This window comes from Zeugodacus cucurbitae, chromosome 4, assembly GCF_028554725.1.
Source record: "Zeugodacus cucurbitae isolate PBARC_wt_2022May chromosome 4, idZeuCucr1.2, whole genome shotgun sequence".
In the NCBI taxonomy this organism is placed as follows: domain Eukaryota; kingdom Metazoa; phylum Arthropoda; class Insecta; order Diptera; family Tephritidae; genus Zeugodacus; species Zeugodacus cucurbitae.
Window position 1 is genome coordinate 60,094,626 of NC_071669.1, and position 26,779 is coordinate 60,121,404.

At 31.3% G+C, this 26,779-nt stretch overlaps 2 protein-coding genes across 8 annotated transcripts; both read left to right on the forward strand.

Moving 5' to 3' along the window:
- The first annotated feature begins 959 nt into the window (after positions 1-959).
- Positions 960-9,630, forward strand: LOC105220780 (uncharacterized oxidoreductase YjmC). 2 transcript variants are annotated; one of them, XM_011197281.3, is made up of 4 exons: positions 960-1,131; positions 1,586-1,961; positions 7,598-8,550; positions 9,216-9,630. In XM_011197281.3, the coding sequence occupies exons 2-4, from the start codon at positions 1,721-1,723 to the stop codon at positions 9,372-9,374; spliced, it is 1,353 nt and encodes a 450-aa protein (XP_011195583.2). In that variant the 5' UTR covers positions 960-1,131; positions 1,586-1,720; the 3' UTR covers positions 9,375-9,630. The 2 variants fall into 2 exon arrangements, with proteins under 2 accessions (XP_011195583.2, XP_011195582.2); XM_011197280.3 differs by having other exon boundaries at positions 1,046-1,204.
- A 151-nt stretch (positions 9,631-9,781) lies between these two features.
- On the forward strand, positions 9,782-26,568 carry LOC105220781 (uncharacterized). Of its 6 annotated transcripts, XM_054228491.1 has the most exons (12): positions 9,782-10,041; positions 14,969-15,866; positions 20,688-20,793; positions 20,909-21,046; positions 21,108-21,295; positions 21,680-22,078; positions 23,458-23,714; positions 23,789-24,059; positions 24,787-25,036; positions 25,133-25,506; positions 26,097-26,225; positions 26,300-26,568. In XM_054228491.1, the coding sequence occupies exons 2-12, from the start codon at positions 15,790-15,792 to the stop codon at positions 26,529-26,531; spliced, it is 2,421 nt and encodes an 806-aa protein (XP_054084466.1). In that variant the 5' UTR covers positions 9,782-10,041; positions 14,969-15,789; the 3' UTR covers positions 26,532-26,568. The 6 variants fall into 6 exon arrangements, with proteins under 6 accessions (XP_054084466.1, XP_054084465.1, XP_011195588.1 ...); XM_054228490.1 differs by having other exon boundaries at positions 24,787-25,506; XM_011197286.3 differs by lacking the exons at positions 24,787-25,036; positions 25,133-25,506.
- Positions 26,569-26,779: the final 211 nt, after the last annotated feature.

Sequence of the window (26,779 nt, forward strand, 5' to 3'; positions counted from 1 at the left end):
TATCAATTTATCTTTATGAATGGATTTTTCATCAAAATACAGTTGAACTTCCATAAAAGCTCTCCAAAACTCGAACTCTTAAATTGACAATAGAAGTCAAACTTCATACAAATTACCTTCCGTAACTCGGAAGTCTCTCTAACTTTTTTCGAGTTTGGGAAGCTCAACTGTATATCTATTATATATACAAATTTCGAAACTTTAAAATATATATATGTAAATACTCTCTTTGAAGAGTTTTTAGTGCGAGAACTAGAAACAACGACCTTACTTTAGCTAGCGATAGCGTGCCAAAGCCTTTATAAAACAGCGATGAATGGATTTGATTGATATTTTAACCCAATTATTTATATATACGAACTGATTACTATAAAGAATACTACTTATCAAAATACTACATTTCTCTTAAATGACGTTCGCAGCAAGACAATTCAGAAATCAGCAAAATTTTGGGCTTTTGGGAATTTTGTAAAATAATTTTATGGATTTTCCAAATTTTTGTTATCTCAAAACCTACATATTAATAATAGCTTAAGCTTATATTTGATGTTTTTAAACGCTTATGCGGTCCACATGAGTCCCCAAACCGCAACACATACTTGCAAACTAAAAATACTAAGTATTGATTAAATTCCATATAAACACTTATATGCATATTTATATACTCGTATGTACTACCCACAGTCAGTACATATGTAAATAATTTAAAAAATGCATTTTAAAATTGCTTCGCTCTTCCAACGCACAGCGCATTGACTCACAAAAGCTGCAGCCAGAGACTGTGAATTCTCGCGAGTTCTTTCTAGTTTGTCTAAACGTCGATAATTTTCCACTGGCTGGCACTACAAATAACAATTGTAACAAATATTTAAAGTAAAAGTAAACAAATAGTAAATTCGTAATCGCTTAAACGAGCAGTAATTCTTCAAGAAAGAGACTGCAGGCAATGAGCACATATGAATTTTCGTGCGTTTCGGCGATGCCAACGTTCTCAGCGAAGGTTACATAGTTGGCTGTGCGGTCATACAAAATACATATGTGCATGTTACTTGTATAATCATTAGCATTAGACACGGCAGACATCAGTGGGCAACGAGAGCTGGACGCGGGCACTATACCGGGTAGAGTGTGGTACGAGTATTTTTTTACGAATATTTGCATGCCAATGTAAATTGAAGGCATTCTTATTATTATTATTAACAAAGTGAGTTTTAAAGTGCAACAAACAATACTTGAACTAAATATTAAAGAGTTTCTGCTAAGAACCTAGCTCAAACAGAAAGTAAAAACGGTGGAAAGTGAAAGCAACAATTTTGTGAAAATGAAAAATGTTTATATTTTCTTTGCTATAAAGTGTAGATGTGTTTATTTTCAAATTTTTATTAATTTATAAATAGTAAATAATATATAGATATATATAACCGCATAAAAGTCTGCTCAGCGTTTTTAAAGAAAAAAAATTAATTATCATTAAATTCTTATTTAATTTAATTTACCATCTCTCCCTCTCTCTCTCTCTCTCTTTTACACACTCTCTACCTGCTGTACGTCATCATTCAACACTGGTACTACGTCCTAACTAAAGACAAAAACAACAAAACCGCCTCGCATAATCACTCGCTCACAGCTGATTAGTCTCTAAGCAAAACAAAGTGCTTACTTTTGATAAGAAATATCACAGAAATAGTTTGTCTGATCAGATCTTGCGTACAACAACAAAATGACATCTTTGACTTTGTTGAGCCTTCCAACACGCACCATCAACAATGCACAGTGGCGTTGTTCATCAACTGTACTTATCAAATCTCTACGTAAAAATGATGCAGAAAACACGTCTAACCTGTTGACCACAGCGGTATCAACCAGAAAGTTCAATAGCTTAAGTGCAAGCGGTAAAATGCCTGGTGAAAAACAAAATCAGTTGACAACTGTGGCTGCAGCGGCGGAAAATGCCTATTTTGGTAAGTAGAATATGCAAATTTTATTGTTTTCTGTCTGTGAAAATTTAAGGCAATAACAGGTTTTGAACTGAGAACTCTTAAATTAGCAACTTAGTAACAATTGAGGCTACAAAGTGTGGTTTAAGATTTCTTATTTGAGATCACTTCCAAATAATTAAAGTCACGTACTTTTATTCAGAAGTGATTGTGGTCTTCAGCGAAATATGTTTACTGAGAAAAGATTTTCTTTATTTTACTTTATTGTTACTTTATTTTAAATTATTACTAAGATCATGTAAGAATTACTAAGAATCAACTACTGAATTTAAAAAAGGAAAGTGATTATTTTAACTCAATTCTTTATACTTTAAATGAAGTCAACTGAATCATAAAGCAGAATTCGTCATAAAAAATAATAATTATATTTACCATACTTACTATTTAATTCTAAGTAACTGTTGTTGCTGTAGTGGTAAAAACATTCCCCAAATTGTATTTCAAATCTCTCTTTCATTAATAATCAAAAATGTTGCCTACCTTCAGGAGCAGTATTGTTGACGACAGAACTGTCCAAATATTTTTCAAAGGCATATTCTTAATAGATTTCCAGCATTTTTGTTGTATTAATTATTAGATGAGCGTCATACAAACAAAAATGTTTAAGAAAAATGTTTCACTGTAGTTTTATATACATATGTACGTTTGTATATTTTTTGGCGCACATAATTAAAAATTTTGCTAAATCTATTACATAAGATAGTCACGAGTGTATTATTAAGAACAACAATGGAATCAGGAGAGACAAAAATGCAAAAAAAAAATTCACACTACACACGCTTTATTCGCAATTTTATTGAGCTGCAACCACATAGAAAATTGGAGTGTCAGAAGATTTTCGTGACAGTAGTCTGGTTTTCTACATATCTCTATTTCATATAGTACATATTTTAGATATAATACTGGTCCTTTAAAAAAATTGCTTGGGGTCGTATAATACCATCGTCTAAATTAAAAATTTAAGAGCTTACTGTGTGTGTGTGCTCAAAAAATAACGGGAATTTTAAAATTTTCATTTGACGTTTTCCGTTGCTTGTTCGTGAATTCTTGGCTAAAAACATAGCCTGTAACTATGGACTAGCCTCTATATTCGCCAGAATAAAGAAAATCTTAAAGAAGAACCGTTTGTTTTACAAACATACGAGAAATCGATGAAACAGCCAAAGTCGATTTCGAAAATCGAGTTTGAGAATTGTTTCGACGATTGGAAGAAGCGCTGTCTTAAGTGCATTAATGTAGACGTAATTTCTTGGCACCATAAGTAGGTTAAGTTCGAAGATGGGCATAATCGGACCACTGTCACGCCCACAAAATAGCTGTAACCGAAAATATATAAAGAGCTATAACTAAGCCATAAATTAAGCTATTGTAGTAAAATTTGGTACGAAGGATAGTTCTAGGAAGGGGTATATTTGGATGTAATTTTTTTTGGGAAAGTGGACCCCGCCCCTACTAAGTTTTTTAAAATACTAAAGCTATATCAACAGTAGTCGTTTTCTTCAGGCACTTCCTTATACAGTACAAAAATGGAGGAAATCGGATTATAACCACACATACCTCCCATACAAAGGTTATGTTGAAAACTACTAAAAATGCTTTAATTCAGTAAGCAAAACCAACAGAAACCTAAAATTTCATTATAAAGATAGTACAGAAGAGCTGCACTCAAAATGGTATACAAGATTTTAAATGGGCGTGGCTCCTCCCACTTATGGGTCAAAAACCATATCTCCGAAACTTATCGACCAATTTCAATGAAATTCGGTTCATAATATCTTCCTAAAAACCGTTCTTCTAAAAATCGTCGAAAGCAAGACCTTATATTTCGAAAGTGTTCAAGACCCTATATATCGAATATCTTTGCTTCTAACAAATTTTTTTTACCGAAAATATGGGTAAGTCTCTCACATATATTTTGAAGAAATTCAGAGGGAATATGTTTCTTCTAATAATATGTCTTCGTGCCTAAAATGTGTGAAATCGGGTCATAACTTCACCTAACTTCCGTACTTGTTTTTTTTTTTTAATTTTGATTAACCAGTTTAAAATCAACCAAAGTAAATAGTTTTGTAACCAGTCTTTTATTGAAATGCCTAAAAATTCACTACAATCATTCCGACAACTTGCTTTAAATGCAAAATACCTACACAAACATATAAATATGTATTATTTGGCACAAGTTTTGTTCTCCATCATCTTTTTTTTTTCATTTTTCGTCTATATTATTTGTATGCTGATCGTCGCAGCTGTAAATGCTAAGGTCTTATACAATAAGTAACATGATTTGTGACGCACGCCCCTTTCTGGGACATTTAAGCATATGGAAGTTGTGTTTTTTTTTATTTTCAATATTTTGTTTATTAACAAATTTATGTATGTACATTTGTCGTTGCTCTTGATAGGCTTGTAAGCAATACTTACTCATTGGAGGCTCGTGCGTTGAAGTTCAAGGCTTATAATATACTTAAAAGTATTGTAAATAACAAACACCTCACTCTATACATATGTGTATGTATGTTTGTTTGTATGTGCAGCCACGTTTGTAATTTGTCTTAATTGCTGCGGTGTTGTCAGTGTGTTATCAGTTGTTTATTATGAATGAGTACCTTATTTATAGTTCGAGGTTTCTTAGTAACCATAAATTATTGCTAGTTTGCTATGAAAAGATATGGTATGATAAGGGAATTTTAAACCAATTTTTGAGGGTACTTGAAGAGAGAAACATTTTAAAATTTTGGTTTTATTAAAAAAATATTGAAATTTTTATATAATGGAATTCTAGTTACTTTATCATTAATTTAAAATAAAAAAATATATTATAAATAAAAAATACTTAAAGAGTGCCGTTAAAGATAGGAAATTCATTTTTAAATACAGTCATAATTATGTTTATTAAGTTTCACTAAGTTGCTATCAAAACAAAATCAATAAAAATAGTCTACAATTAACCTAACATAAATGCAAATACAGTATACAGCCATATTTGTGTGTGCATAATACGGTTGATAAAGCTCAATTTATAAATAAAATTAGCATTATCTTAAAATATACACACACATACACACATATACATACATATATTTACTCTGGTGTCTGCATGGAAATGAATATACAATTTTTTATTTGTTTGTATTTTTGTATTCAACTCATGTTTTAAAACTATATACACTACTGTTCAAAATAATAGAGACACTTGAATTATAAACTTATAGAAAGAGGTAAATATAATATAATTTAACTATTTAAATTTAGTTCTTGCTTGTTTTTTGTAATATTGAAAAGAGTATTAGAGTTTCCGACTTAACCTCAAAATTTTTATTTAACGACTGGCGAACGATGCTACATGTATTTGTGCTAAAAACTAATTTTTTTGAGAAGTATGCATTCTAAAAAATTATAATTTTTGAAAATAATAAATAAGATTAAAATAATTTTACTTGAAAAGCTTGCAATATAGAGCAGACCTTCAGATTATGTGGAATAAACGGTTTTAAAATTTTGTGGGCTTAACAATAAACAGTTTTAAATACAATAGTCCTAGTCCTATCCGAAAGTGGAGTTCCTAAAAACGATAAGTCCTCATTACAGGATAGCTCCCATAGCCGGACAAAAACATTGCGACGGGTGCTGTCGGGTATGAGGAATTTCGCTGTATGTGATCCTATCTTATATATTAAGGACTAAAAACGTACCAGAATTAGTGGTAAATAGAAAAAATGCATGAATAAGTGAGGTTATGACAGGGTTATGACCTTCTTCGTAATACTAGATACGAACCCTTGAACTATCGTTTCATAACTTCTTGTTCTTTCATAATATTTGATATGTGAATGACCTATATTAAGGAGTCATCCCATATAATGGACTAAAAAAATCGATTTTTTCATAAATTGCTTCTTAACATGCCGTTAGAAGAAGAAGCTATTTGAAGCGCTGAGTTGGCAACAGGAAACTCTGAACGCGTTTTTCTCAAAGCTATGTTTTTCAAACTGTCCTCCATCTTATACATTGGCCTCAAGGGTACCAAGAAATCACGTGTTTTCTGAGAGTGATCCGATAATTATAAACAATTTTGAGATACAATTGATCCAAAATATACTACTACAACAACAACAATATGTTATACATTTTAGAGCAATTTTCTTCTGAAATTTGGTACAAAGAGGAAAGGTATAAAAGCTAGGTAGTTCTCAAATAAGAATATGGTTCAGAATAGTTCCATTCAAAATTATGTTTTTTTTTTCTAAAAATAGTTCTAGTTTTTTTACTGATATTTGGTAGTGGAATGGTATAAAGACCTTAGCCTTCATAAGATTTCGTTACCAAAATTTTGTATAAAGAGAAAAGTCTTTAGACTAGATAGTTCTCAAATAAGTATATGATTCCGAATAGTTCCATAAAAATAATTAGGCAATTCACAAGCTTTGTTGTATGTCTTAAGTCATATTTTAATATTCTTAAAAAATACGACACTTGTGAGCACCCTTAACTGTTGTATGTCATATTTTGTCATATTTCTACACTTAATCATAGCGATTTTTGCTGAGACCAAAACCAGATATATATACGTATTTTCCAGATATATACAATGTGCGGTATAAATCGGTTGCGAAGTGTTCGGGCAGAAGGGCACGAGCAAAACCGACCACTGACCGACCCAAAAAAACCGGTTCTTCACAGAAAACCGACTACCCACTCGTCGAAGTTTTGCCCCAAAGCCCCACCCACCGACCGCCCACACTGCCACGAGTGTGTCCAAAAAAAAACCAGTTCCAAAAACTAACCGGTTACTTCAGTACTAGGCATATGCCGCAAAAAACCGAAAAAATTCGGCAGCAAGTGGGTAGGGGTATAGAATAGCGAACTCAAGAAACATACCACGCAGTGTTGTATAAGTCATATTTTAATTTTGCATGTGAAACAACAACAGTGTTGATATGACAGTCATATGACGATATGACAAAATATGACACCTTGTGAATACCCTAAATATATTTTTTCCAAAGAATATTTTTGATGTTTTTTTATGATTTAGCATGAAACCAAACAAGCGTATCCATTATTTTGCACAGTTGGGTAGCAGATAGTTTTATAGTTGTATATGTATAAACAACCTAAATATGTATTGTACACATGCCGCCCATTTCTGTTGCTGTCAAGCAGAGGCTACTGCTGCTGCTCGTGTTGACATTGTTATTTGTTATTTCGCATACCACGACCCTTTGCCTAATTTTTTTAAGCAAAGCCTGATAACACATTTTTATAAGCTTCCAAACGTAAATCGAGCAATTTAAAAGCAAAACACACACACACATACACGCACAGCAATAAATATTTTTTATGTACAGTAGACCAAACACACACTTAGCGGCGCATTCCTCTCCGCTATTAAGCTCGACTAACGCGCTCGCCAAATTGCGAGATTTTAACGAAAATATCCGCCACACAACCCAAGTGATTTCATTCGTACGCGTACAATCGAACGCGATCGTCGTCTCCGCCGCTTTAGTGCTTCCTTGACAACAAGTGCAACGAATAAGAAAGAAAGATATCTTGAACTTTACGGCATAAAAGAATTCTTCGTATTTATTTTGTTTTAGATAACCGTCGCACATCACACAAAAAAATGTCGTCTGCTCAGCAACCCAATTTGGTGGCGGTCGCCGAGTCTAAGCGTTTCATGACCGATTGTTTCTTGGCCGTCAATGTGCCGCGGGATCATGCCGAGGCCATGGCTGATCTGCTGGTTGGTGCCGATTACCGTGGACACTTCAGTCACGGCATGAATCGTCTCGAAATGTATATTAACGATCTGGCGATCAACTCGACTGATGGCGCTGCCGTACCGGTGATCCTGAAGGAGACTCCCTCCACCGCTTGGGTGGATGGTCGCAACGGTTTGGGCGTAGTTGTCGGTAATTACTGCATGGATTTGGCTATTAAGAAAGCCAAAGCAGTTGGTGTCGGTTGGGTATGCGCCAAGGGCTCGAATCACTATGGCATTGCCTCATGGTATGTGTTGCGTGCCCTCAAAGAGGGTTTAATGGGTATGACTACGACAAACACATCTCCGCTGATGGCGCCAACACGCTCGAAGGAGGCTGCATTGGGCACAAACCCGCTGTCATTTGGTGCACCCGCTAAGGATGACAAATTCCTTTTGGATATGGCTACCACTGCCGTCGCGGTGGGCAAGATCGAAATTCAACGTCGCAAAGGCGCTCCCTTGCCCGATGGTTGGGCGCAAGATCCTTCCGGCAACCAAACCAATGATGCTGAACTGGCCTTCAGCACGGGCTGTTTAATGCCACTCGGTGGTCAGGAAATCTCGTCCGGTTACAAGGGTTATGGTCTGGGTGCTATGGTGGATATCCTTTCGGGTGTGTCGGCGGGCGCCAACTACTCGACGAAAGTGCGCAAATGGACGCATGCGGGCGCAAACACAGCGGCCGATTTGGGTCAAGTGTTCATTGCTGTGGATCCCAATTGCTTCGCGCCTGACTTTGAAGATCGTCTAACTGACTTCAACAGTCGTCTGCGTGGCTGCGAACCGGTGAGTAGAAAATTGTGTTGAAATATGAATATGATTAAAATGAAGTATTAAATATTTTATTTAAAAAAATATTACATAGTTTAAATTTTAGAAAATATATTTAAAAAAAAAATACAAAAAAAAAATTATGAAAACAACAAAAAATATATTTGAAAATATTTTTTCACAACGAATAATTATAACTTTCAAAATTCTCATAAAAAAAAAAAACAATTAATAATATTTATAAAAAAAATTGATTCTTAAATTAAAAAATAAGAATTTTCTTTTCTATAGCAGCATTATTTTTTATTCAAAAATATTGCAAACAATAATATGTAAAACTTAAACAATCAAATGTTTTATTTAAAATAAAAAAAAAATATATTTATTTTTAATGATTTAAAAAAAATAATTTTTTAATAAAATCTATTTTTATTAATTTTTTTTTAATATATTATAATTTTTTTAATAAAAAATAATTATTGTAAAAATTATATACAAAAACAAAAAAAAATTAAAATATAAAAATATATAATTTTTATAAAAATAATTAAAATATTCTTAAAATAAATAAATTTAATAAATTAATCTAAAATTATTAGAAACCATAACAATTAAACAAAATAGTGAATTAAAAATCAAATTAAATTAAATTAAATAATAATTAATTTCCTACCACACAGACTGACCCCTCCAAACCCGTCTTGGTCGCTGGTGACAAGGAAGACTTAAATATGAAATCGGTGGACGAAGCTGGTGGCATCCAGTACTTGGAAAATCAACTAAAGACTTGTGCGGCTTTGGCCGATCGCTTAAAAATTAAACCATTAAGCTTTAATTAAGTAGCAAATGACAAACCTACATCTATATAACACGTCTTTATTAACACTGTCTTTTATATACATATGTATGTATATATGTATTTGGGTTTGCTGTATAATTTAAGCCGGTCTAACTGGCAACAAATAGTATGTACCGTTGTGTACATATTCAAATGCTAACATATCCATGATGTGCCTATTGATTATAAAATTTAAGCTGTAAATTAGTTTTTTTTGTTGTTATTGCATTTTTAAGCGCATTTCACATTTTCTCTTTTAATAGATATTATATTTTTTATTTTTATCTCTAGCAAAGTACCAAAGTAATATTAAAAAAAAAAAAATATTTTACAAAAAACAAACAAGCTTTTTGATTGTACATTGAAGATAGCGCGCTGCAGCGGCTAAAGCTTTTAATTAAAATCAGCTTTTTGTGTGATACATATATATATATATGTATGAGTATTTGTATTTTTCATCAACAAAGAACTCTGTTTAGACACTTGCTATATTTAGTCTCGAATTTCAGTCTTTAATACATTCAAGTGTTAGTAATTCGGCAGATAACAAAAGTAATGACAATATTTGTTTTTGTAGCTTAAAAGTCTTCTATTCGCATTTCACATTTGCTGCTTGTAAATAATAGAAGGTGTTCTTAAATTATTGTAGACAACTGTGGTGACACTAGGTAAGTTTAATTAATGTCAAACTGATAAGTATGTGTGGAACAAAGTTTATTTTGCTTAGTGAAAGATGAGAATAAAAAATGTAAACAACTTGATTATTTTATGTGTTTATGAATGTATGTATGTATATATAGTATAAAAAAATATATTTATATGTATGTAAGCAAGTGCGAGTAGGTGTGTTCCATTGCAAACAAGATTATTTTAATTATTGTTGATTTATTGAACTTAGAATGAAACTTCTAGTGAACTTAAAAGCGAGACTAGTTGAGGAGTAACTAATTATGTACAAATGTATGTACATACAAAACTTCAAAGCTTTTCAAAGTGTAAAATAAGTGTAAAATTCTAGTAATCAGACTCTTATGCAGTGATTTTTCGTTAGAATTATGTTTTACATAATACATATTAGCTTCGATTTATATGTATAGAGGTGGTAGTTAAGGCAGTAGTCTGCTTTAGAAGCCGAAAAAAAGCGTTTTTTAGCATTTTTTTTTTTAAGGGAAGGCGGTAAACGTAATTTTAAGACGATAGTGTACTATATTTAAGGCTTAAAAAACAATATTTATTATTAAATAATATTGAAATTTTTTCAAAGTTGTAAGTATTTTTCTGGAGCGCATGGAGTCTGCACTTGTACATCGGAAACAGTAGACCCCTTTTTTTTTAATTTTTATAAGTTTCTTTTCTTTAAGAACTACAAAAATACCGAAAAAGTTATAAAATTCCAAATTTTTTCGAAGTTTGAAAAAAATTGACTTTAAGTTGCAAAACAAGTAGTTTAAATAATACTTTTGTCCAACTTTTATAGTTCAAATAGAAGATAATTTAATACTGAAGCTAGATCACTTTGGTTTTTTTCGATCGAACATATATTATTTTTGCTATCGCCGGCAGCGTTTTCTAACACTCGAGAAAACGCGCTTTAAAGTCTGCCTGAGCATTCGCACATGCTCGACGCTCGGCCACTAAAACTGCTCTAGCTTCGAAAATATGTCGAATCGGCCTCTGGAATTTTAAAGACATATTCTTGGATAGTTTTGGAAGAGATTTAAAACAAAACAAAAAAATCGATTTTTTGAAGTCTGTAAAGCAGACTACTACTGCCTTAATTCATTGTACTCAGAATAAGATTGTTGATACTTTCTATGCATTTTAATGACAAACAGACGTTCATCAAATGTATGATGATGGAGAGTGGAGTTGAAATCCGGATGTATGTCTGTCCGTCTGTTCGAAAGGGCGAAAACCGAAAACGAATAAAGTGTTATAACTAAGCCATACATAAATAAATGAAAGTAGAATTTTGTACAAAGAATCCCACAAGGAAGGGGCATATTTGGAAACAACTTCTTTGGGTAAAATATGGGCGTGGACCCGCCCTCTTCTAAGGTATTTGTAGATATCTCGTAAACTAATAAAGCTATATCAACCAAACTTTCTACAATCGTTTCTTTTAGGCTCTACCTTATATAGTCCAAAAATGTATGAAATATAACCATGTTGAAAACTACTAAAGATGCTTTATTTCAGTAAGGAAAAACAACAGAAACTTTAAATTTCATTATAAAGATGGTTGCATTCAAATTGGTGTACAAATTTTTAAATTGGCGTGGCTCCGCCCACTTATTGGTCAAAAACCATATCTCCGAAACTTATCGACCAATTTCAATGAAATTCGGTTTCTAATATTTTTCTGGCATCCCAATGATATGTTGTGAAATTAGTCCAAATCGGTTCACAACCACACCTACTACCCATATACCAGAACTTTGAAGTCGATATGAATCGTTTACTTTACAATATATATATAAAGTTAGTACTAGTGAAGATATCGGAACAGAACTTTGCACAAATACTGCATTTATAGTGTGGCATCGCCCTTCTATAAATCGCTGAAATCGGACTATAAGTTTTGAAGGCCCCATATATCGAACATGAGGACCTCAGTGCTTGTGACATATTTTTTATCGAAAATATTAGTAAGTCTCTCAGATATTTTGAAGAAATTCCGAGGGAATATTTTTATCCTCTAATAATAAGTTTCCGTGGCAAAAATTAGTGAGATCGGCTCATAACTTATCCTAGCTCACATATATTATACATATCTAATATTATTGTTACCAACTTTCAATGGACTTTAAATCATATATATGACAAAAATGTGGTTCGAATTGTGTGTTATATTAATATAATTAAATAAATAAATTGCCAGAGTATAAAATGTTCGGTTACACCCGAACTTAGCCCTTCCTTACTTGTTTTATAGATTATTTTTATAAATTATAGCATATCCTAGTTTATGGCATAATGGATATCTTGCCACCATTGATTTTTCTTACAGTAAATACTCTTAATGTTAAACCATTTTTATTATATATATTTTTTTTGCATATATATTTTCGGGATCCCGATTTTACTTTAAGTCACCGAAAACTCTAGAGGGTCGCAATTAATATTATTATAATTTTTAGTTTTCTAATACTATAAAACAACTGTTTACTGTAATATATTTTGGAATAGGGTTGCCAGCTAACAAAAAAGTAGAATTGAACAGAAATATTTACCAAATATTTTTTAAACAAAAAGCTTACTGGGAATTTTGCGTTTTTAACACATTTGAGAATAGAGTTACCAACTGTAAAAAAAAAATAAAATTGTAAATATTAGAATTTTTGTTCTAACAAATAAAAAACATCTAAGTTAGCTTACCGGAAAGCTTGCGAAAGACCTACACTTTATAAATATTTTAAATTATATGAACTTAAAACTCTTATAATTGGCTTATTCTATTTTTGTTTTTGTATTTATTTTTTGTATTTTTTTGTGCATATATTTTTCTGGTTTTTAGTACACTTTAAAAATATATGATTTTCCAGATTATCATGCTTACTAGCCGTATAAAAATTTAATCATCATATTTCTCAACAGTTTCAATTCTAGAAATGTATATATTTATATGTACATATATATACTTATATACATACATATATACTAATAATTTTTTTTTTACACTTAAGTAATAAAACAAGTAAATACCCAAGAAAGTGTGAATAATGCAACTTAGTGCTTAACTAGTAGGTAATTGAAAATTGAAAATGTGTACTTAATGAATTATAGCTAAACGCCATAATGCACACTGGTTATAAGCAAAATAAGCAAGTGATAAATAAACGCTGTAACGGAATGCCTGCTTAGCCGAGAAGCAAAAATTTCGCGTTGACTTTGCTATGGTATGACGTCAGCTCAAGTGTGTCCAGATCATTGTGGGCGCGCTCACATGACCATTACTTGATTACGTACTTACTTACAAATAAAAATAATTCTAAAATACTTAATTGAATAAATGCCATGAGGGAGAGATGTCTGTTTTGTTGGATTTTTTTTATTTTATTTTATTGTTTTTGTATTTGTACGTACAAATTTGTATTGTTGAATAAATGTTAAATGGCATACAGTGGAAACAATTACGTTTAATAAGAATATCGTGCATATTAGAGTTAGAAACATACATACAAATAATATATATGTATGTGTGTTTATCTGTATGTATCTTTATATGGTATTGTGCAAATATGTTTGTATATATTTCATATTATATTCGCATTAATATATATTTTCAAGTGTCTGTATGTACATATGTATGTTTGCTGATAGACATTGTCTCAGCGTAAGCGTAATTTAAGCTCATCACGTCCGGCAAACATTAGTTAAATGATTGGATATATTTATATATGTACATACATACATACATATATATTTGCTATGTACCTTTATATGTAGCTATATAAATATTTATTGCATTTTTCCCCAAAAAATAATCAACAAATAGCTCGAATTACACATTTCGGCAATATATTATATTTATTTGAACCTTTCAAAGTTGACAAAAAAAATAAATTAAGTTATTACTATTACTTTTTTTTGTTATTTTTTTTTATTTTATTTTTATATTATTTTTTTATTAGTATTTTTTTATATTTTTTTCAATAATTTAATTTTTTTTTATTTATTTACTATTTTTTTATTATAATTTTTTATAATTTTTTTTTGTTTTTTGTTTTTTTTAGTATTTTTTCTTATTTTTTTCTTATTATTGTTTTTAATAATTTATTTTTTTTTCTGATTTATTTATTAGTTTTTTATTTGTATATTTTTCATATTTTTTCTTACTTTTTTATTTTTTTTATTATTATTTTTATTATTTTTTTAATTTTTTTTGTAAAAATTTTATTTTTTTTCTTATTTATTTACTTTTTTTATTATTATTTTTTGTTTTTTCTTAGTATTTTTTTTTCTAATTTTTTTATTTTTTTGTTATTCTTTTTTAAATTATTTTTTTATTATTTTTTGTAAAAATTTTATTTTTTTTTTCTTATTTATTTACTTTTTTTATTATAATTTTTTGTTTTTTCTTATATTTTTTATTACTTATTTTTAATTATTTTCTTATTATATTTTAATCATTATTTTTTTAATGATTTCATTTGTTTATATTATAAGAATATTTATTTTTCTTACTACTGTTTTTTTATTATTTTTTCTTACTTTTCGTTATTTTTCTTATTTTTATTGTTATTATTTTTTAATATTTATTTTAGTATGTTTATTTTCTTTTTATTTATTATAATTATTTTTTATTATTATTTTTATTAAATTTTATTATTATTATTTTTTTATTATTTATCACAATTATTTCTTATTATTATTTTTAATAAATTTTTTAATTATTATTTTTTTATTTTTTTTTTACTTTTTTATTTATTTTTTATTATTTTTTCTTATTTTTTTTTATTTTTTTTTTCTTAATTTTTTTATTTTTTTATTTTTTTTAATTTATTTTTTATGTTTTTTTTATTATTTCCGTCTGTCAACAAACACTTGTTCAACACACTCAATTTATTTTTCGCATTTTTTTTCGCGCTTAAGTCGATTTGAACGCGTTGAACTTTCAAGCAACCGGTGCCAGTCACCTTGCACATAACTGAGGAGAGCGAGAATCAAAACAAAACAAAAGAAAATCACGTTTTCATACACACAAGCCGTTTGGTGTTGTATTGAAAATTATTCTACATTTGTTTTTATACGCGCATTCGCATTTACAATGCCAACGCCGCCACCACCAAACGGCCTCGTCAAGCATAAAAGCAGCGGCCCAACCCGCCACACCCGCAACCGTTGGCATTTTGCGGTACCCATGAGGCTTTTCGAAATTGTGAAAGTTCGAATTTCGAAGAACGCCTGCTCCAAACGAGCATTTTCAACTATGCGTACACAACAACAATCACAACAACAAAGCAGGAGATGCCGGACACTGCGTTTACCCCAAAAAGCATCAAAAGCGCACAAAATTCGTACAGAAGTCAGTACGTGACCGCAACTCGAAGTGTAAAGTAGTGGAAAAGTGTAGAACGCAACGTAAAGCAAATATACAGCTTCACGTGAGCTGAGTGTTTATCACAAACATATATATACATACATATATATGTATATGTGTGTGACTTTGCAACCCCCAGCAGACACACCACACCACTTGCAGCTCCACTTTGGTATACACAGTATACAACTCAGAAACGGGCGACTTGGGACTCACTCGCTTGCTCTGACGCAGACAAGGACATCAATTCGCAAGCAAATAAAGTGTAAATAAACTGTGAAGTTAGACAGACAAGTGCTTAAAAGTCCTGTTAGTGCATGAAATAAAGCTGAAAAATTTAAAAAAGTAAAAAAAAATCGAAAATAAAATTAAAATGGCGGATGCTAAGGCACAATATCAGAAACTGCCGCCTGGCTGGGATTGCAAATTTGATCAAGCAACAGGAAATTGGTATGTGCCACTACTATTTATTTGTTTTTGTATTAACTACTGTTAGTTTTGTGGTGAAACTATTTCAAAATGGGCGTGTGTAATGCAAAGGAAACGCACGGCAGACAGCAGACACGCCAGGAATTCCGCTGCATACTTTAAGGAAGTGTGTAGAGATTTACAAAATGGCTGCCATAAAAGTGTTGGGAGGGGGTGAGGGGGGATAGCTTTTGCTTATAACAATGTTACAAAGCATAATTTGGGTGTGAGTAGAGTGGATGAAACAAGCAGAAAGTTAAAGTAAATAACAAAAGCAAAATATTAAAAAAAAAATAATTAATAAAAACAATAATAAAAATAATAATAAAAATGAAAAAATAATAAAAATAATAATAAAAATGAAAAACAAAAATTAAAAATAAAAAAAAAAATATTAATAAAAATTAAAAAAAAAAATAAAAAAAAATATATTAATAAAAATTAAAAAAAAAATAAAAAGAAATTAGAAGAAAACAAAATACCTAAATAACTACCAAGTAAATAGAATAGCGTGTAATTAAAGCAATGTGTAGCCCTAAAAAATGGGTCGAGAGCAACTTGAAGTGTTACTTGAGCGTCTACTTAGCTTTATTATAAGATACAAACATACACACATACACATTAAATATGCCCACAATAATATATTCTAATACAAAAACATGTTTGCTTGTATATAATCTATTCACATAAACTTTTTGCGCGCTGCCTGTGCCGCTATTTAAAATGCGAAATCCCCAGTTATGCAAATAAAATATGTGTATATATGCATATGTACATGTGTACATCAAGGATATGCAAATCCTTTGAATTTGCAAATAAAAGCAGCAAATGTAGAGAAATGTGCAAAAAAGTCACGCGCACTAATTAAGCTTGTGGGTATGTGGCTGAAGCATTCAAGTACGCATATTTGTCTATGTAAATGCTCAATGGTGATGCTAGAGTTCTGTCATTCGCTTTAATGTTGTATGATATGTATGTATGTATGTATAATACGAGTGTAGAAACATGAATATATGTTGTTCTAAATCATGTAAAATCTGCTTGGATTGCTTAAATTTATGTGTATCACTGGAATCACAGTGAGTTAATATGATATACGAATATATAGTAAATATGAAAAGGAAGCAAGATATAACCTCACATTTAATATAAAAAAAATAAAAATTTTATAAAATAAAAAACATAATATTAGTTATAAAATATTTTTTAAAAATAAATTAAATAATTAAAAATAAAATAAATAAATAAAATATTTAATAAAATTTTATTTAGAAATATTTTTTAATCCACTAATAGATTAAGGCAGTAGTCTGCTTTAGAAGCCGAAAAAAAGCGTTTTTTTAGCAATTTTTTTTTTGAAAGGGAAGGAAATGATTGCGGTAAACGGAATTTAAAGACGATAGTGTACTATATTTAAGGTAATAAAAAACAATATTTATTATTAAAAAATATTGAAATTTTTTCAAAGTTGTAAGTATTTTTCTGGAGCACCTGGAGTCTCCACTTGTAAATCGGTGCCGGTGATGGAGGTCGTGCAATGCATCTGAAACAGTCGAACCAATTTTTTTTTTATAAGTTTCTCTTCTTTATGAACTAAAAAAATACCGAAGAAGTTATAAAATTCCAAATTTTTTCGAAGTTTGAAAAAAAAAATAACTTTTTTAAGAAAAAAAAAATTAAGTTGCAAAACAAGTAGTTTTAATAATACTTTTTCAACTTTTTTAGTTCAAATAGAAGATAATTTAATATTGTAGCTAGATCACTTTGGTTCTTTTCGATCGGACATATATTCTTTTTGTTATCGCCGGCACCGGTTTCTAACACTTGTGAAAATGAAAACTCGAGAAAAAGCGCTTTAAAGGTCTACCTGAGCATTCGCACCTGCTCGACGCTCGGCCACTAAAACTGCTCTAGCTTCGAAAATATGTCGAATTGGCCTCTGGAATTTTAAAGACATATTCTTGGATAGTTTTGGCAGAGATTTAAAACAAAACAAAAAAATCGATATTTTGAAGCCAGTAAAGCAGACTACTGCCCTAATGTATAACTAAATAAATGTAAAAAATATGAAATCATGTATCTGAAAACACTGTTAATTTACTAGATGTTTGTGTTTAAAAACAATATTTTAAATATAACAGATCGAAATTAATATTAAAAAAATAATAATTATAAATAAATAAAAGTAAAAAAAATATAATAAAAATAAATAAAATGAATACAATAGTAAATAAAAAATTATGAATAATAAAATATTTGCAAAAAAAGAAAATAAAAAAAAAATTATTCATTACATAATTTTTTTTCTAATTTATTCGTTTTTAAATATAGAATAAAATGTCATATATTTTATAATATATTAGGTCTACAACTTTGCTTCCGCCGTTTTCCAATAGATGTCTCTGGGGTCAAGCACTGGTCGATTAAATCGATTAAATCGTTTTATATCGATCTTGGACATTTGTGTCAACATTAACCCAACAAAATATTTGTAGAGATCGGTTTGCATCCCAAACTCATTCTCAAAACTGAAAATGTCACTTTTTGAGCTGAATAAATTAATCTGAATAAATTACTATAAATGCCAAAACAAATCGAAAATTCTAGTATTTAAAAAAAAAATAATATTTTTAAATTTAAATAAATGAACTTAAATACAGTTGAACTTCCATAACTCGAACTTCTATAACTCGAGTTCTCTATAACTCAAACTCTGGAATTGGCAATATAAAACAAATTTCATATAAATTACCTTTCTTAGCTCGAAATTCTCTCTAACTCACAGTTTTTTTTTTGGATTATAGTGATTCGAGTTAAGAAAGTTCCATTATATTTAAAATTATATAATAATTAATTGAAAAAAATAATAATTTCTTAAAAAATAAATAATTCATATACAGGGTTGCAACAGAACTAATTCAGATTTGAGTATCAGAAGCGTCAAGTTATTTATGGATACTACTTGATGTGGATGTTTTAGCTATAAGCTCAGTGTTTTTCAACAAATTGTCTAAAATAATCTCTTAGTAAATAAACGTCAAAAAATTTTGAGGCATACACTGCCTAGTTTACAGACCTTGACCGCTCTTAAGAACGTTTATTCAAAGTTTCATTGGATATATACATACATACATACATATTATATATGTATAGTATCTAATAGTATAAACTTTTTTTTACCACATCCGTTAACTTGTATATAATGTTTATGAAAAAAGTCTCAAAAAGTAAAGTGAATTTTGAACATTGTGCACTTCAGCGAATTTCAAAGTGCAAAGATAAGCTTGAGCTTCAGCAACGTACCGGCATTTCTCAATCTTAAATTAAAAAAAAACATTCACACATGTTCATACACACATACATATAATCACATATACATATATACATGGATATGTAATTCCAATCACATGGCATTGCTTATCCCTAAAGCATTTTAACTTCGAAAATACAGAAAACAGGAAGATTTTCAAGTATCTCCAGCTGTCATTGCACCGTTCGCAACCCTCAACATTTATTTATTTTTTCACGCCGAAAGCCTGCACTTCACAGATACGGCATAAGTGTCATGTTTATCACGTGTCACAATTTAAAATATAATACAAATAAATGAATGCAATTAAATATTTATATATGCACAATTTTTATATATATATACATACATATGTATCTCGCAAGAAAATTGTGCCAGAAAGGTCCTTAACTCCTAGCGTATAAAAACATAAATGGCAACCGGTGAATTTGCTGTTTAACTCAAGGACTTTGACTTTTCGTTGCCATAGCTATTTGGTGACATACATACATACATTCATACATACATATTTTACTGTGCGCATGTAAGCAGAGTCACGTAAATCTGTACCAAAAAAAATCATGTAAATTATGGTTTTTGTTGTAAAGCTGCAAAGATTGCCAAGTGCTTTTTGAAAAGCAGATTGTCGAAAGCAGTCATAATTTAAACAGTATTTATATGAATTTCTTGTTTGAAACTTAAAGAAAGAGGAGGTTTTCTGACAAGAGAAGAAGATTTTGTTTGAAGATTTTCTTTTAAATTAAAAGCATTAGAGAACTGTGGTTTAGCACTTTTATGAGGTTTTAATATCCAATATAATTCGTTTGGTAGAGAATGAGATAGAATTAGAGAGGGAATAAAAAAAAAAATATTTCACAAAACTTTCAAGAATTGCTCAGTTGCCACAAAGTTAGGTTAAGTTGTACAAATTGTTTCTTATTTGGAATATAAGATCTCTTAGCTGTACAGTAAACTTATGTAATCCAAAGTTTCTTATTTTATTAGCACAATCCTACCTCCTTCTCCTGTCTCCTCAAAGTAATTCAAATGAGCAACACATTATACACACTCTATTTACTCACTTGGCAACTCTGTCGTATTGCACATTTCAGAGTCTGCACACGCATACATTTGCAAACCGCAAAGTTGCACACATACACACACTTACAAAAAATACTTTTCCAAGGCAATGTAATGTCCTTGTGCTTTACCGTGAATCGCTCGGCCAACACACATACACACACGCACACACTTGGATACAAATCGCCATGAATGCGACTAGTATTGAAAGCCTTCAACTTTCGATGTGTGCAGGCAACAAGCAAATAGTTGCTACACGCCAGTTCGAGGACATTTCCACGGCCAAATGGACAAAAAGGTCGCTTTGATAGGCTTACTGGGATTTACATAATTGTGGGTAGTTTAAGTTTTTAATATTTATAAAGACAAACATACATATTTATGTAGTGATATACTAATTTACTGTTGCTTGTTCACTTTTTTGAACTTTACAGTTACTACATCAACTATTTCACGAAGGCCATGCAGTTGGAGGATCCGCGCGGACGCTACAAACAGCTGCAAAATGAACGTTGCTCCACTGAATCCATAGCGATGCAGGTGAGTTTTGTTTGAGAAATATATTTTTAATTTATTTTATTTTTTCTTAACATTTTCTACACTCCTGTACACCCTGTTTTCATGTATTTGCTGCATTTTGTTTTGTTTTGTGCAGCCCATAAATGGTTCACCCTATCACGTGTATCCAAGCAACAATTTGCAGGCCGTGCGTGCCTTTCAGGCCGGTCCTGGCACCAACACAAGTTTGCATAACATGTCCACCAGTCCGTTGCTGTCGTCGCGTGGAAATTTGGTGAGTTTCAGCTTTAACTTTTACTATTTAATTGATTAATCGAATTCTAAATACATTCCAGGAGCTGTCGCCTTTGCGTATGCCACGCGCTTCATTGACGCACACACCACGTTTGGGTAATATGTCACGTCGTTCGACCATACAGGAGACTTCCTTTACAAATCCCATCGATACGGATGTGGTGGTGAATAAAATACAGAATATGTTTCCCACCGCCAGCGAGGATCATATACGTTTGCTGCTGAAAAAGTAAGTGCGCTGACAATATGCTTACACAGCACCTACACGCTCTTTGAAGAAAAATCAACTTTCTTCAAAGAAAAAAATTAAAAAAAAAATCGAAAAAATTTTCTCACTTACTAAACACACGAATCTTTCGCTTTTACACGCTTACCTCGTCGCTTGAAAAACTCAAAATGTGCTGTTGTTGGTCACCGCATACAAATAAAACTAATTTACACACACACACACACATGCACAAAATATATACATATTTATATTAAAAACTACTAACAACTCTTACTAACCTCAAATTGTGTTGTTATTGTTGTTGTATCACTTTTTGTAATTACATTAACACACCTACACACACACACATACCCACAACGTACAACGTAACGCCTCCTCGTCTAGATATTACAATCGCGAGGCCGTCGTCATTAGCGCCTTACAAGTGGAGAAACATCCGGTCACCATGCCTGGTCCCTATGTCACACCGCCGGCGCAACGTCATTTGTACCATAGCAACACCGTTTTCCATTTGACACCACCAGCGCGTCGCTTGGATAAGGGCATAACGGCACGCGGTCTCAATGGTGCTGTTGCCATCGGCAGCAGCTCGCGCACCGCCAGTCCTATTCCGGGCGGCCGTTTTGGTAGTGTCACTAGTGTGCATGGTGGCGTTGGTGGTGGTGGTGGTGGTTATATGGCTGCTGCTGCTGCCGCGGCTATGCCGTTTCATCAGGGTTCGCCACGCTTCGAACAATGGCGTAGTTCACCGAAGCCGCACTCGTCGCCGAAGATGAAATTGAGGTCCGCTTGAGTACTGTTAAATGCAATTTATATGCAGTTGCTTTTGTTGTAGTGTTCTTTTGTAGTTTCTTTTTGTGATTATTCTATGGGTTCGCAAGCATATTTGAGTTATTGTTCGTAAACTTTTGAAACTCGAGACATTTATTAGAGCAATTAATTCTATATTTTCTAAGCTGTTTATACGCCATTTTTATTTGTATTTCATTCTCGTTTTAAAATTTGATAAAGAAGGCTGTACAGTGCGTATGAGTAAAATTCAAATATTTTTTCGATTTTTATCGATAAACATATTAAAATAAATAATTTAGCAAATTGAGACTAAATTTTGAGTAAAAATAATTAGCAAGAGGGAATTTTCATATAAGAAAATGCCAAAAATTTAATACATCTTTAATTCGAATTTCCTTGATGGCAAAATTTACATTCAGTCAGCCAGTATGTTTCAAATTTCTATGAGTTATATGAGTAGAGTTCGAAAAAAATTAAATGATTTATTTTTTGAGTACACTTTCCACAATATTAATGGTTAATGACAATTTTAAGTTTTATGAAGTTTATGTGCCTAAAAGTATGCTAAACATTTTGAAGTATTTTATTGTAAATGAAATTTAAAAAATTAATCCAAAATTAGTATTTTTATAAGAAAAGCGCCCAAGAAATCATTAAAGGCTAATGATAATTCTAAGTTTCATGAAGTTTATGTGCCTAAATGTAGGCAACACGTTTTGAAGTATTTTATTGTTAACGAAATTTAAAAAATAAATCCAAAAATAGTATTTTTATAAGAAAAGAGGGCAAGAAGTCATTAAAGCCTAATGATAATTCTAAGTTTCATGAAGTTTATGTGCCTAAATGTAGGCAACGCATTTTGAAGTATTTTATTGTAAATGAAATTTAAAAAATAAATCCAAAATTAGTATTTTTATAAGAAAAGAGGGCAAGAAGTCATTAATGGCTAATGACAATTTAAGTTTTTTAAAGTTTATGTGCCTGAATGTATGCTAAACATTTTGAAGTATTTTATAGGTAATGAAATTTAAAAAATTAATCCAATATTAGTATTTTATAAAAAAAGAGGCAAGAAATAATTTTTTTATAATTTTTTTTATAATTAATTTAATTTTAAGCAATTTTTTAAGCAAAACATTTTTGAAATTAAGTTTTGTTTTTATTTTTTTTATTTTATCATTTAAAAAATCAAAAAAACACAATAATTATTATTTTTTTCATTATACATACATATATTTTATTTAAATTTAATTTTTTTGGCTTTACTATCGCAGCGTTTTTCTATGTATATGCTTCAAATTTCATTATTTTTTCAAAATATTACTACCAACAATAATTTTTAATAACAATATTCATGCAATATCCCACAGATATTTGAAAACGATATTCCCCAAAGCAGATGAAATGGTACTGCTAGACATACTTGCCAGCTCGGACAATAATGTGCAAACGGCATCTGAGAAACTTATCTCAATGGGCTATACAAAACGCGATTTCATACCACCGAAAATATCGCATCGCGCTGATCATGAGGCGGCACATGCAGCAGCAGCTGCCAAAAAGGCTGGTGAAGAGACAATTATACCATTGCAACCGAAAGTGTACACAGCGGAGGAGAAGGCTACAAGTACGAAATTTTAAAATATATATATTTTTATTAAATTTTAATTATTTAAAATAAATAAATTGTCCTCCTTGCAGTACAAGCTCACATGAAGGAGAAATTTCCGCAAATAGCCGAACGCATTATACTCATGGCGCTGGAGTCGGTCAACTATGCCGAAGATCGTGCTATACAGATTCTATGTATTGTACATGAAGAGGATGAGTTGCATGCCAAGAAGAATGCCGCCACCGCAGCTGTTGCAGCAGATGTAGCAATGCAATCGGTGAGTGGACATGTTGCCGAAGTGATTTTGAGTGCGGTAGATGGTGTGCAGGCTAGAGCTGATGGCAGCGGCGCTGATGATAGGTGAGTTTAGTTGTGTTTGGTGATTTTTGTTTTGGACATTACATATTTTTGTGTTGGTTACATTTCGAAGTGCGAAAAAGTGTTAACCCCTGTGACCTCTCATGTTTCACCAATTACCTCCTGGTGTATGTTTTGTTGCATTACTAAAATATTCAATTGGATTTTTATCATAAAAGTGTAAATGCTTTGAAAATTTCCTCTCTCTTCATTATAAAATAGATGCGAAAATGTTCAAATTTATAATAGACGCCAATATCGTATTTATTTGCTGGTCTATTTTCAATAAATGATGATGCTATAAGGCTTTCTAATACTCAAAATTGCATAACTACTCTCTTTCTCTCTCTCATGTTTACTTACAAATGTATTGTATTATTTTCCTTAATTATAAATAATCAAAATTTTGAAGATTAAATGTCATTCATTAAATGTTTATAATTTTGGAAAGTGAAAAAAAAAATTAAAATGGCTAATTAAATATATTTATTTTATATTTAAATGTAATCATTTAAAAAGCAGTAGATTACCATTTTCTTAAAATTTTTTCACTTTCCAAAATATCTGAAACGTAAAGGTTGTATCATTCTACTTGACCTACTACGCTTTTTCGCTTTCTTATCTCTTTTTTTTCGAAACAATATGCATTTAATTTGTGCTAATAAAACCCCGAAATCATTTTTCCCTCCCTCAAAACAAAAAGAAAAAAAACTTTAAACGCGCTAAGCAGCATCCTCACTGTTGTTGTCAAAACACCTTTAAATAGCTACAATGATGTCAACAAAAGCACTGAAAATGCTTCAGCGAAACATATTACCTTCTCGGCCACAACATCTACATCAACATCATTGCCGCCAACAACATTCGCCTCATCATCATCATCATCACCATCAGCATTATTATCATCAACGTCAACTCCATGCAGCGCTATTCTCAAATCCTCGACAAAAATCAACGCCACCAGAAATATTGGCAAAAAGGTAGCATTTCCCTCCATAAACCTAACCACGCCCACTACAGCTACTACACAGATTATACTTTCTAATTCACCCACTTGCATTGAACGCAACGTAAAGGCATCGAAATCCGCTAGTGACGTCGTTGACTCCTTACCCAACTCATGCACAATCATTAATCCATCAGTTGCGCCATCAACAACCACTCCATCACCGTCCAAAGCATTTAAAGAACTACACATATCATCCGAATTGCCATCATCCACTTCATCAACAGCTGCAACAACTACTCCTCCAATCTCCACTGAGTATCCGAAACTCACTACCAAAAGCTTACTGGCGCGTTGCAATACATATGCCTCAGGCATCCAGGGATATCTGCATGGCACGTATTCCAATACAACCACAATCACAGCCACTGCTGCTACCACTTCGGCTTCTATTTTGGATAAATTGAAATTGACACGCTTGCGCGAAAAGACCGATACGCTAAAGTACGCTGAACTTTAACTGTGAAATGCTTGTTGGAATTTTTATTTTATTTTTCCTACTTTTTCAAATAACTTTCTTGGTCTTTAGTATTCGATTTTTTTTTTTTTTTTTTTTTTGTAAAAACAAAAATATATTTCTACTTTGTTTTAGCATCGTGGTCTTGGTAAAGTTTTGTATTTAGATCTTCTATTTATTATAATACAAATTTCAAGCACTTGAACTCGTTCGAAATTTTTTGAAAACTAAGAAGTAATACACTGAACTATTTATTTATTTTTATAGTTGGTAGTTTGTGTGAAAATTTTATTGTCGAGAGTGGTTTTTAAATTTTGTTACAAAATATATATAATATATTTGTTTATAACGGTTGCCATAATTTGTTGCTTGCACAATTTAGTAAAAATTTATGTAAATTTTTTTAATTTTTTTGTATACTTGGCATGCTTTTTTCAATCCTTCAGACTCCACTCATCTACTCGTTAGCATTTAATCGTATTTTTATGTATGTGTGTTTGCATTGAAATATTTTTCCACAATCCATTGATTATTTTATTTAATTACACTTCTTATTACTACAAACCACTAATAACAGAGTCGGACAACAAGCTGCAACAGATGCAGCGGGTAAGCAGCGCCAGCATTTCAAGTCTATTATAGACCGTATAACAACCAGCGGTCACAGCGCAGAATTAGCTAAAGGCGCCGATGAGAGTTTACTGCTGTAAGTCACATTTAGATTTGCTTCACTCAGCACACAAAATTTTTACACTTTTTTTTCAAAAATGTATCTTCTAGCGCCGACTATGTGACCTGGAATGGCGCCAATCCCGATATGCCACAAGGACACAATCAAAAACAATTGTCACACGGTCCAGACGCCAGTAAGTTGTGTGAGCGCAGTTATACACCGATTGGGCGTAATCCGGAACTTTGTAAGGGTGCCCAAAAGGGTTTGGCTAAAGGTAGTATTTATGCGCAACTCGCTGCAGCTGGCAATACAAAAACGACAAACATTAAATGTAATTAAAGAATTTTTGAACAAATTATATATACTCAGACATTTACACATTTCTTATATGTAAAACATTTTTGAATCTACTGTTTTTGAGTGTGATTGCGTGCCAAAATGTAGTAGTTGAACGCTTCGTATATTCGTACTTTAGTTGATATTTTGAACATTTCTTCGTAGTAAAAAAAAAGTGCGTTTGCACATCTTCGTCCGATTACTTAGTAATTTTACCGTCTTATGTGTTCTCCAATGTAATTCCAAGTTTA

What these genes read in the sequence shown, in the direction of transcription:
- LOC105220780 (XM_011197281.3), top strand. Translation starts at nt 1,721, where the DNA reads ATGACATCTTTGACTTTGTTGAGCCTTCCAACACGCACCATCAACAAT. An exon ending in GGCGGAAAATGCCTATTTTG is followed by an intron (nt 1,962 to 7,597) that starts GTAAGTAGAATA and finishes ATTTTGTTTTAG; the next exon opens with ATAACCGTCGCACATCACAC. An exon ending in GTCTGCGTGGCTGCGAACCG is followed by an intron (nt 8,551 to 9,215) that starts GTGAGTAGAAAA and finishes CCTACCACACAG; the next exon opens with ACTGACCCCTCCAAACCCGT.
- LOC105220781 (XM_054228490.1), top strand. Translation starts at nt 15,790, where the DNA reads ATGGCGGATGCTAAGGCACAATATCAGAAACTGCCGCCTGGCTGGGAT. An exon ending in AGCGGAGGAGAAGGCTACAA is followed by an intron (nt 23,715 to 23,788) that starts GTACGAAATTTT and finishes TCCTCCTTGCAG; the next exon opens with TACAAGCTCACATGAAGGAG. An exon ending in GCCGATGAGAGTTTACTGCT is followed by an intron (nt 26,226 to 26,299) that starts GTAAGTCACATT and finishes TGTATCTTCTAG; the next exon opens with CGCCGACTATGTGACCTGGA.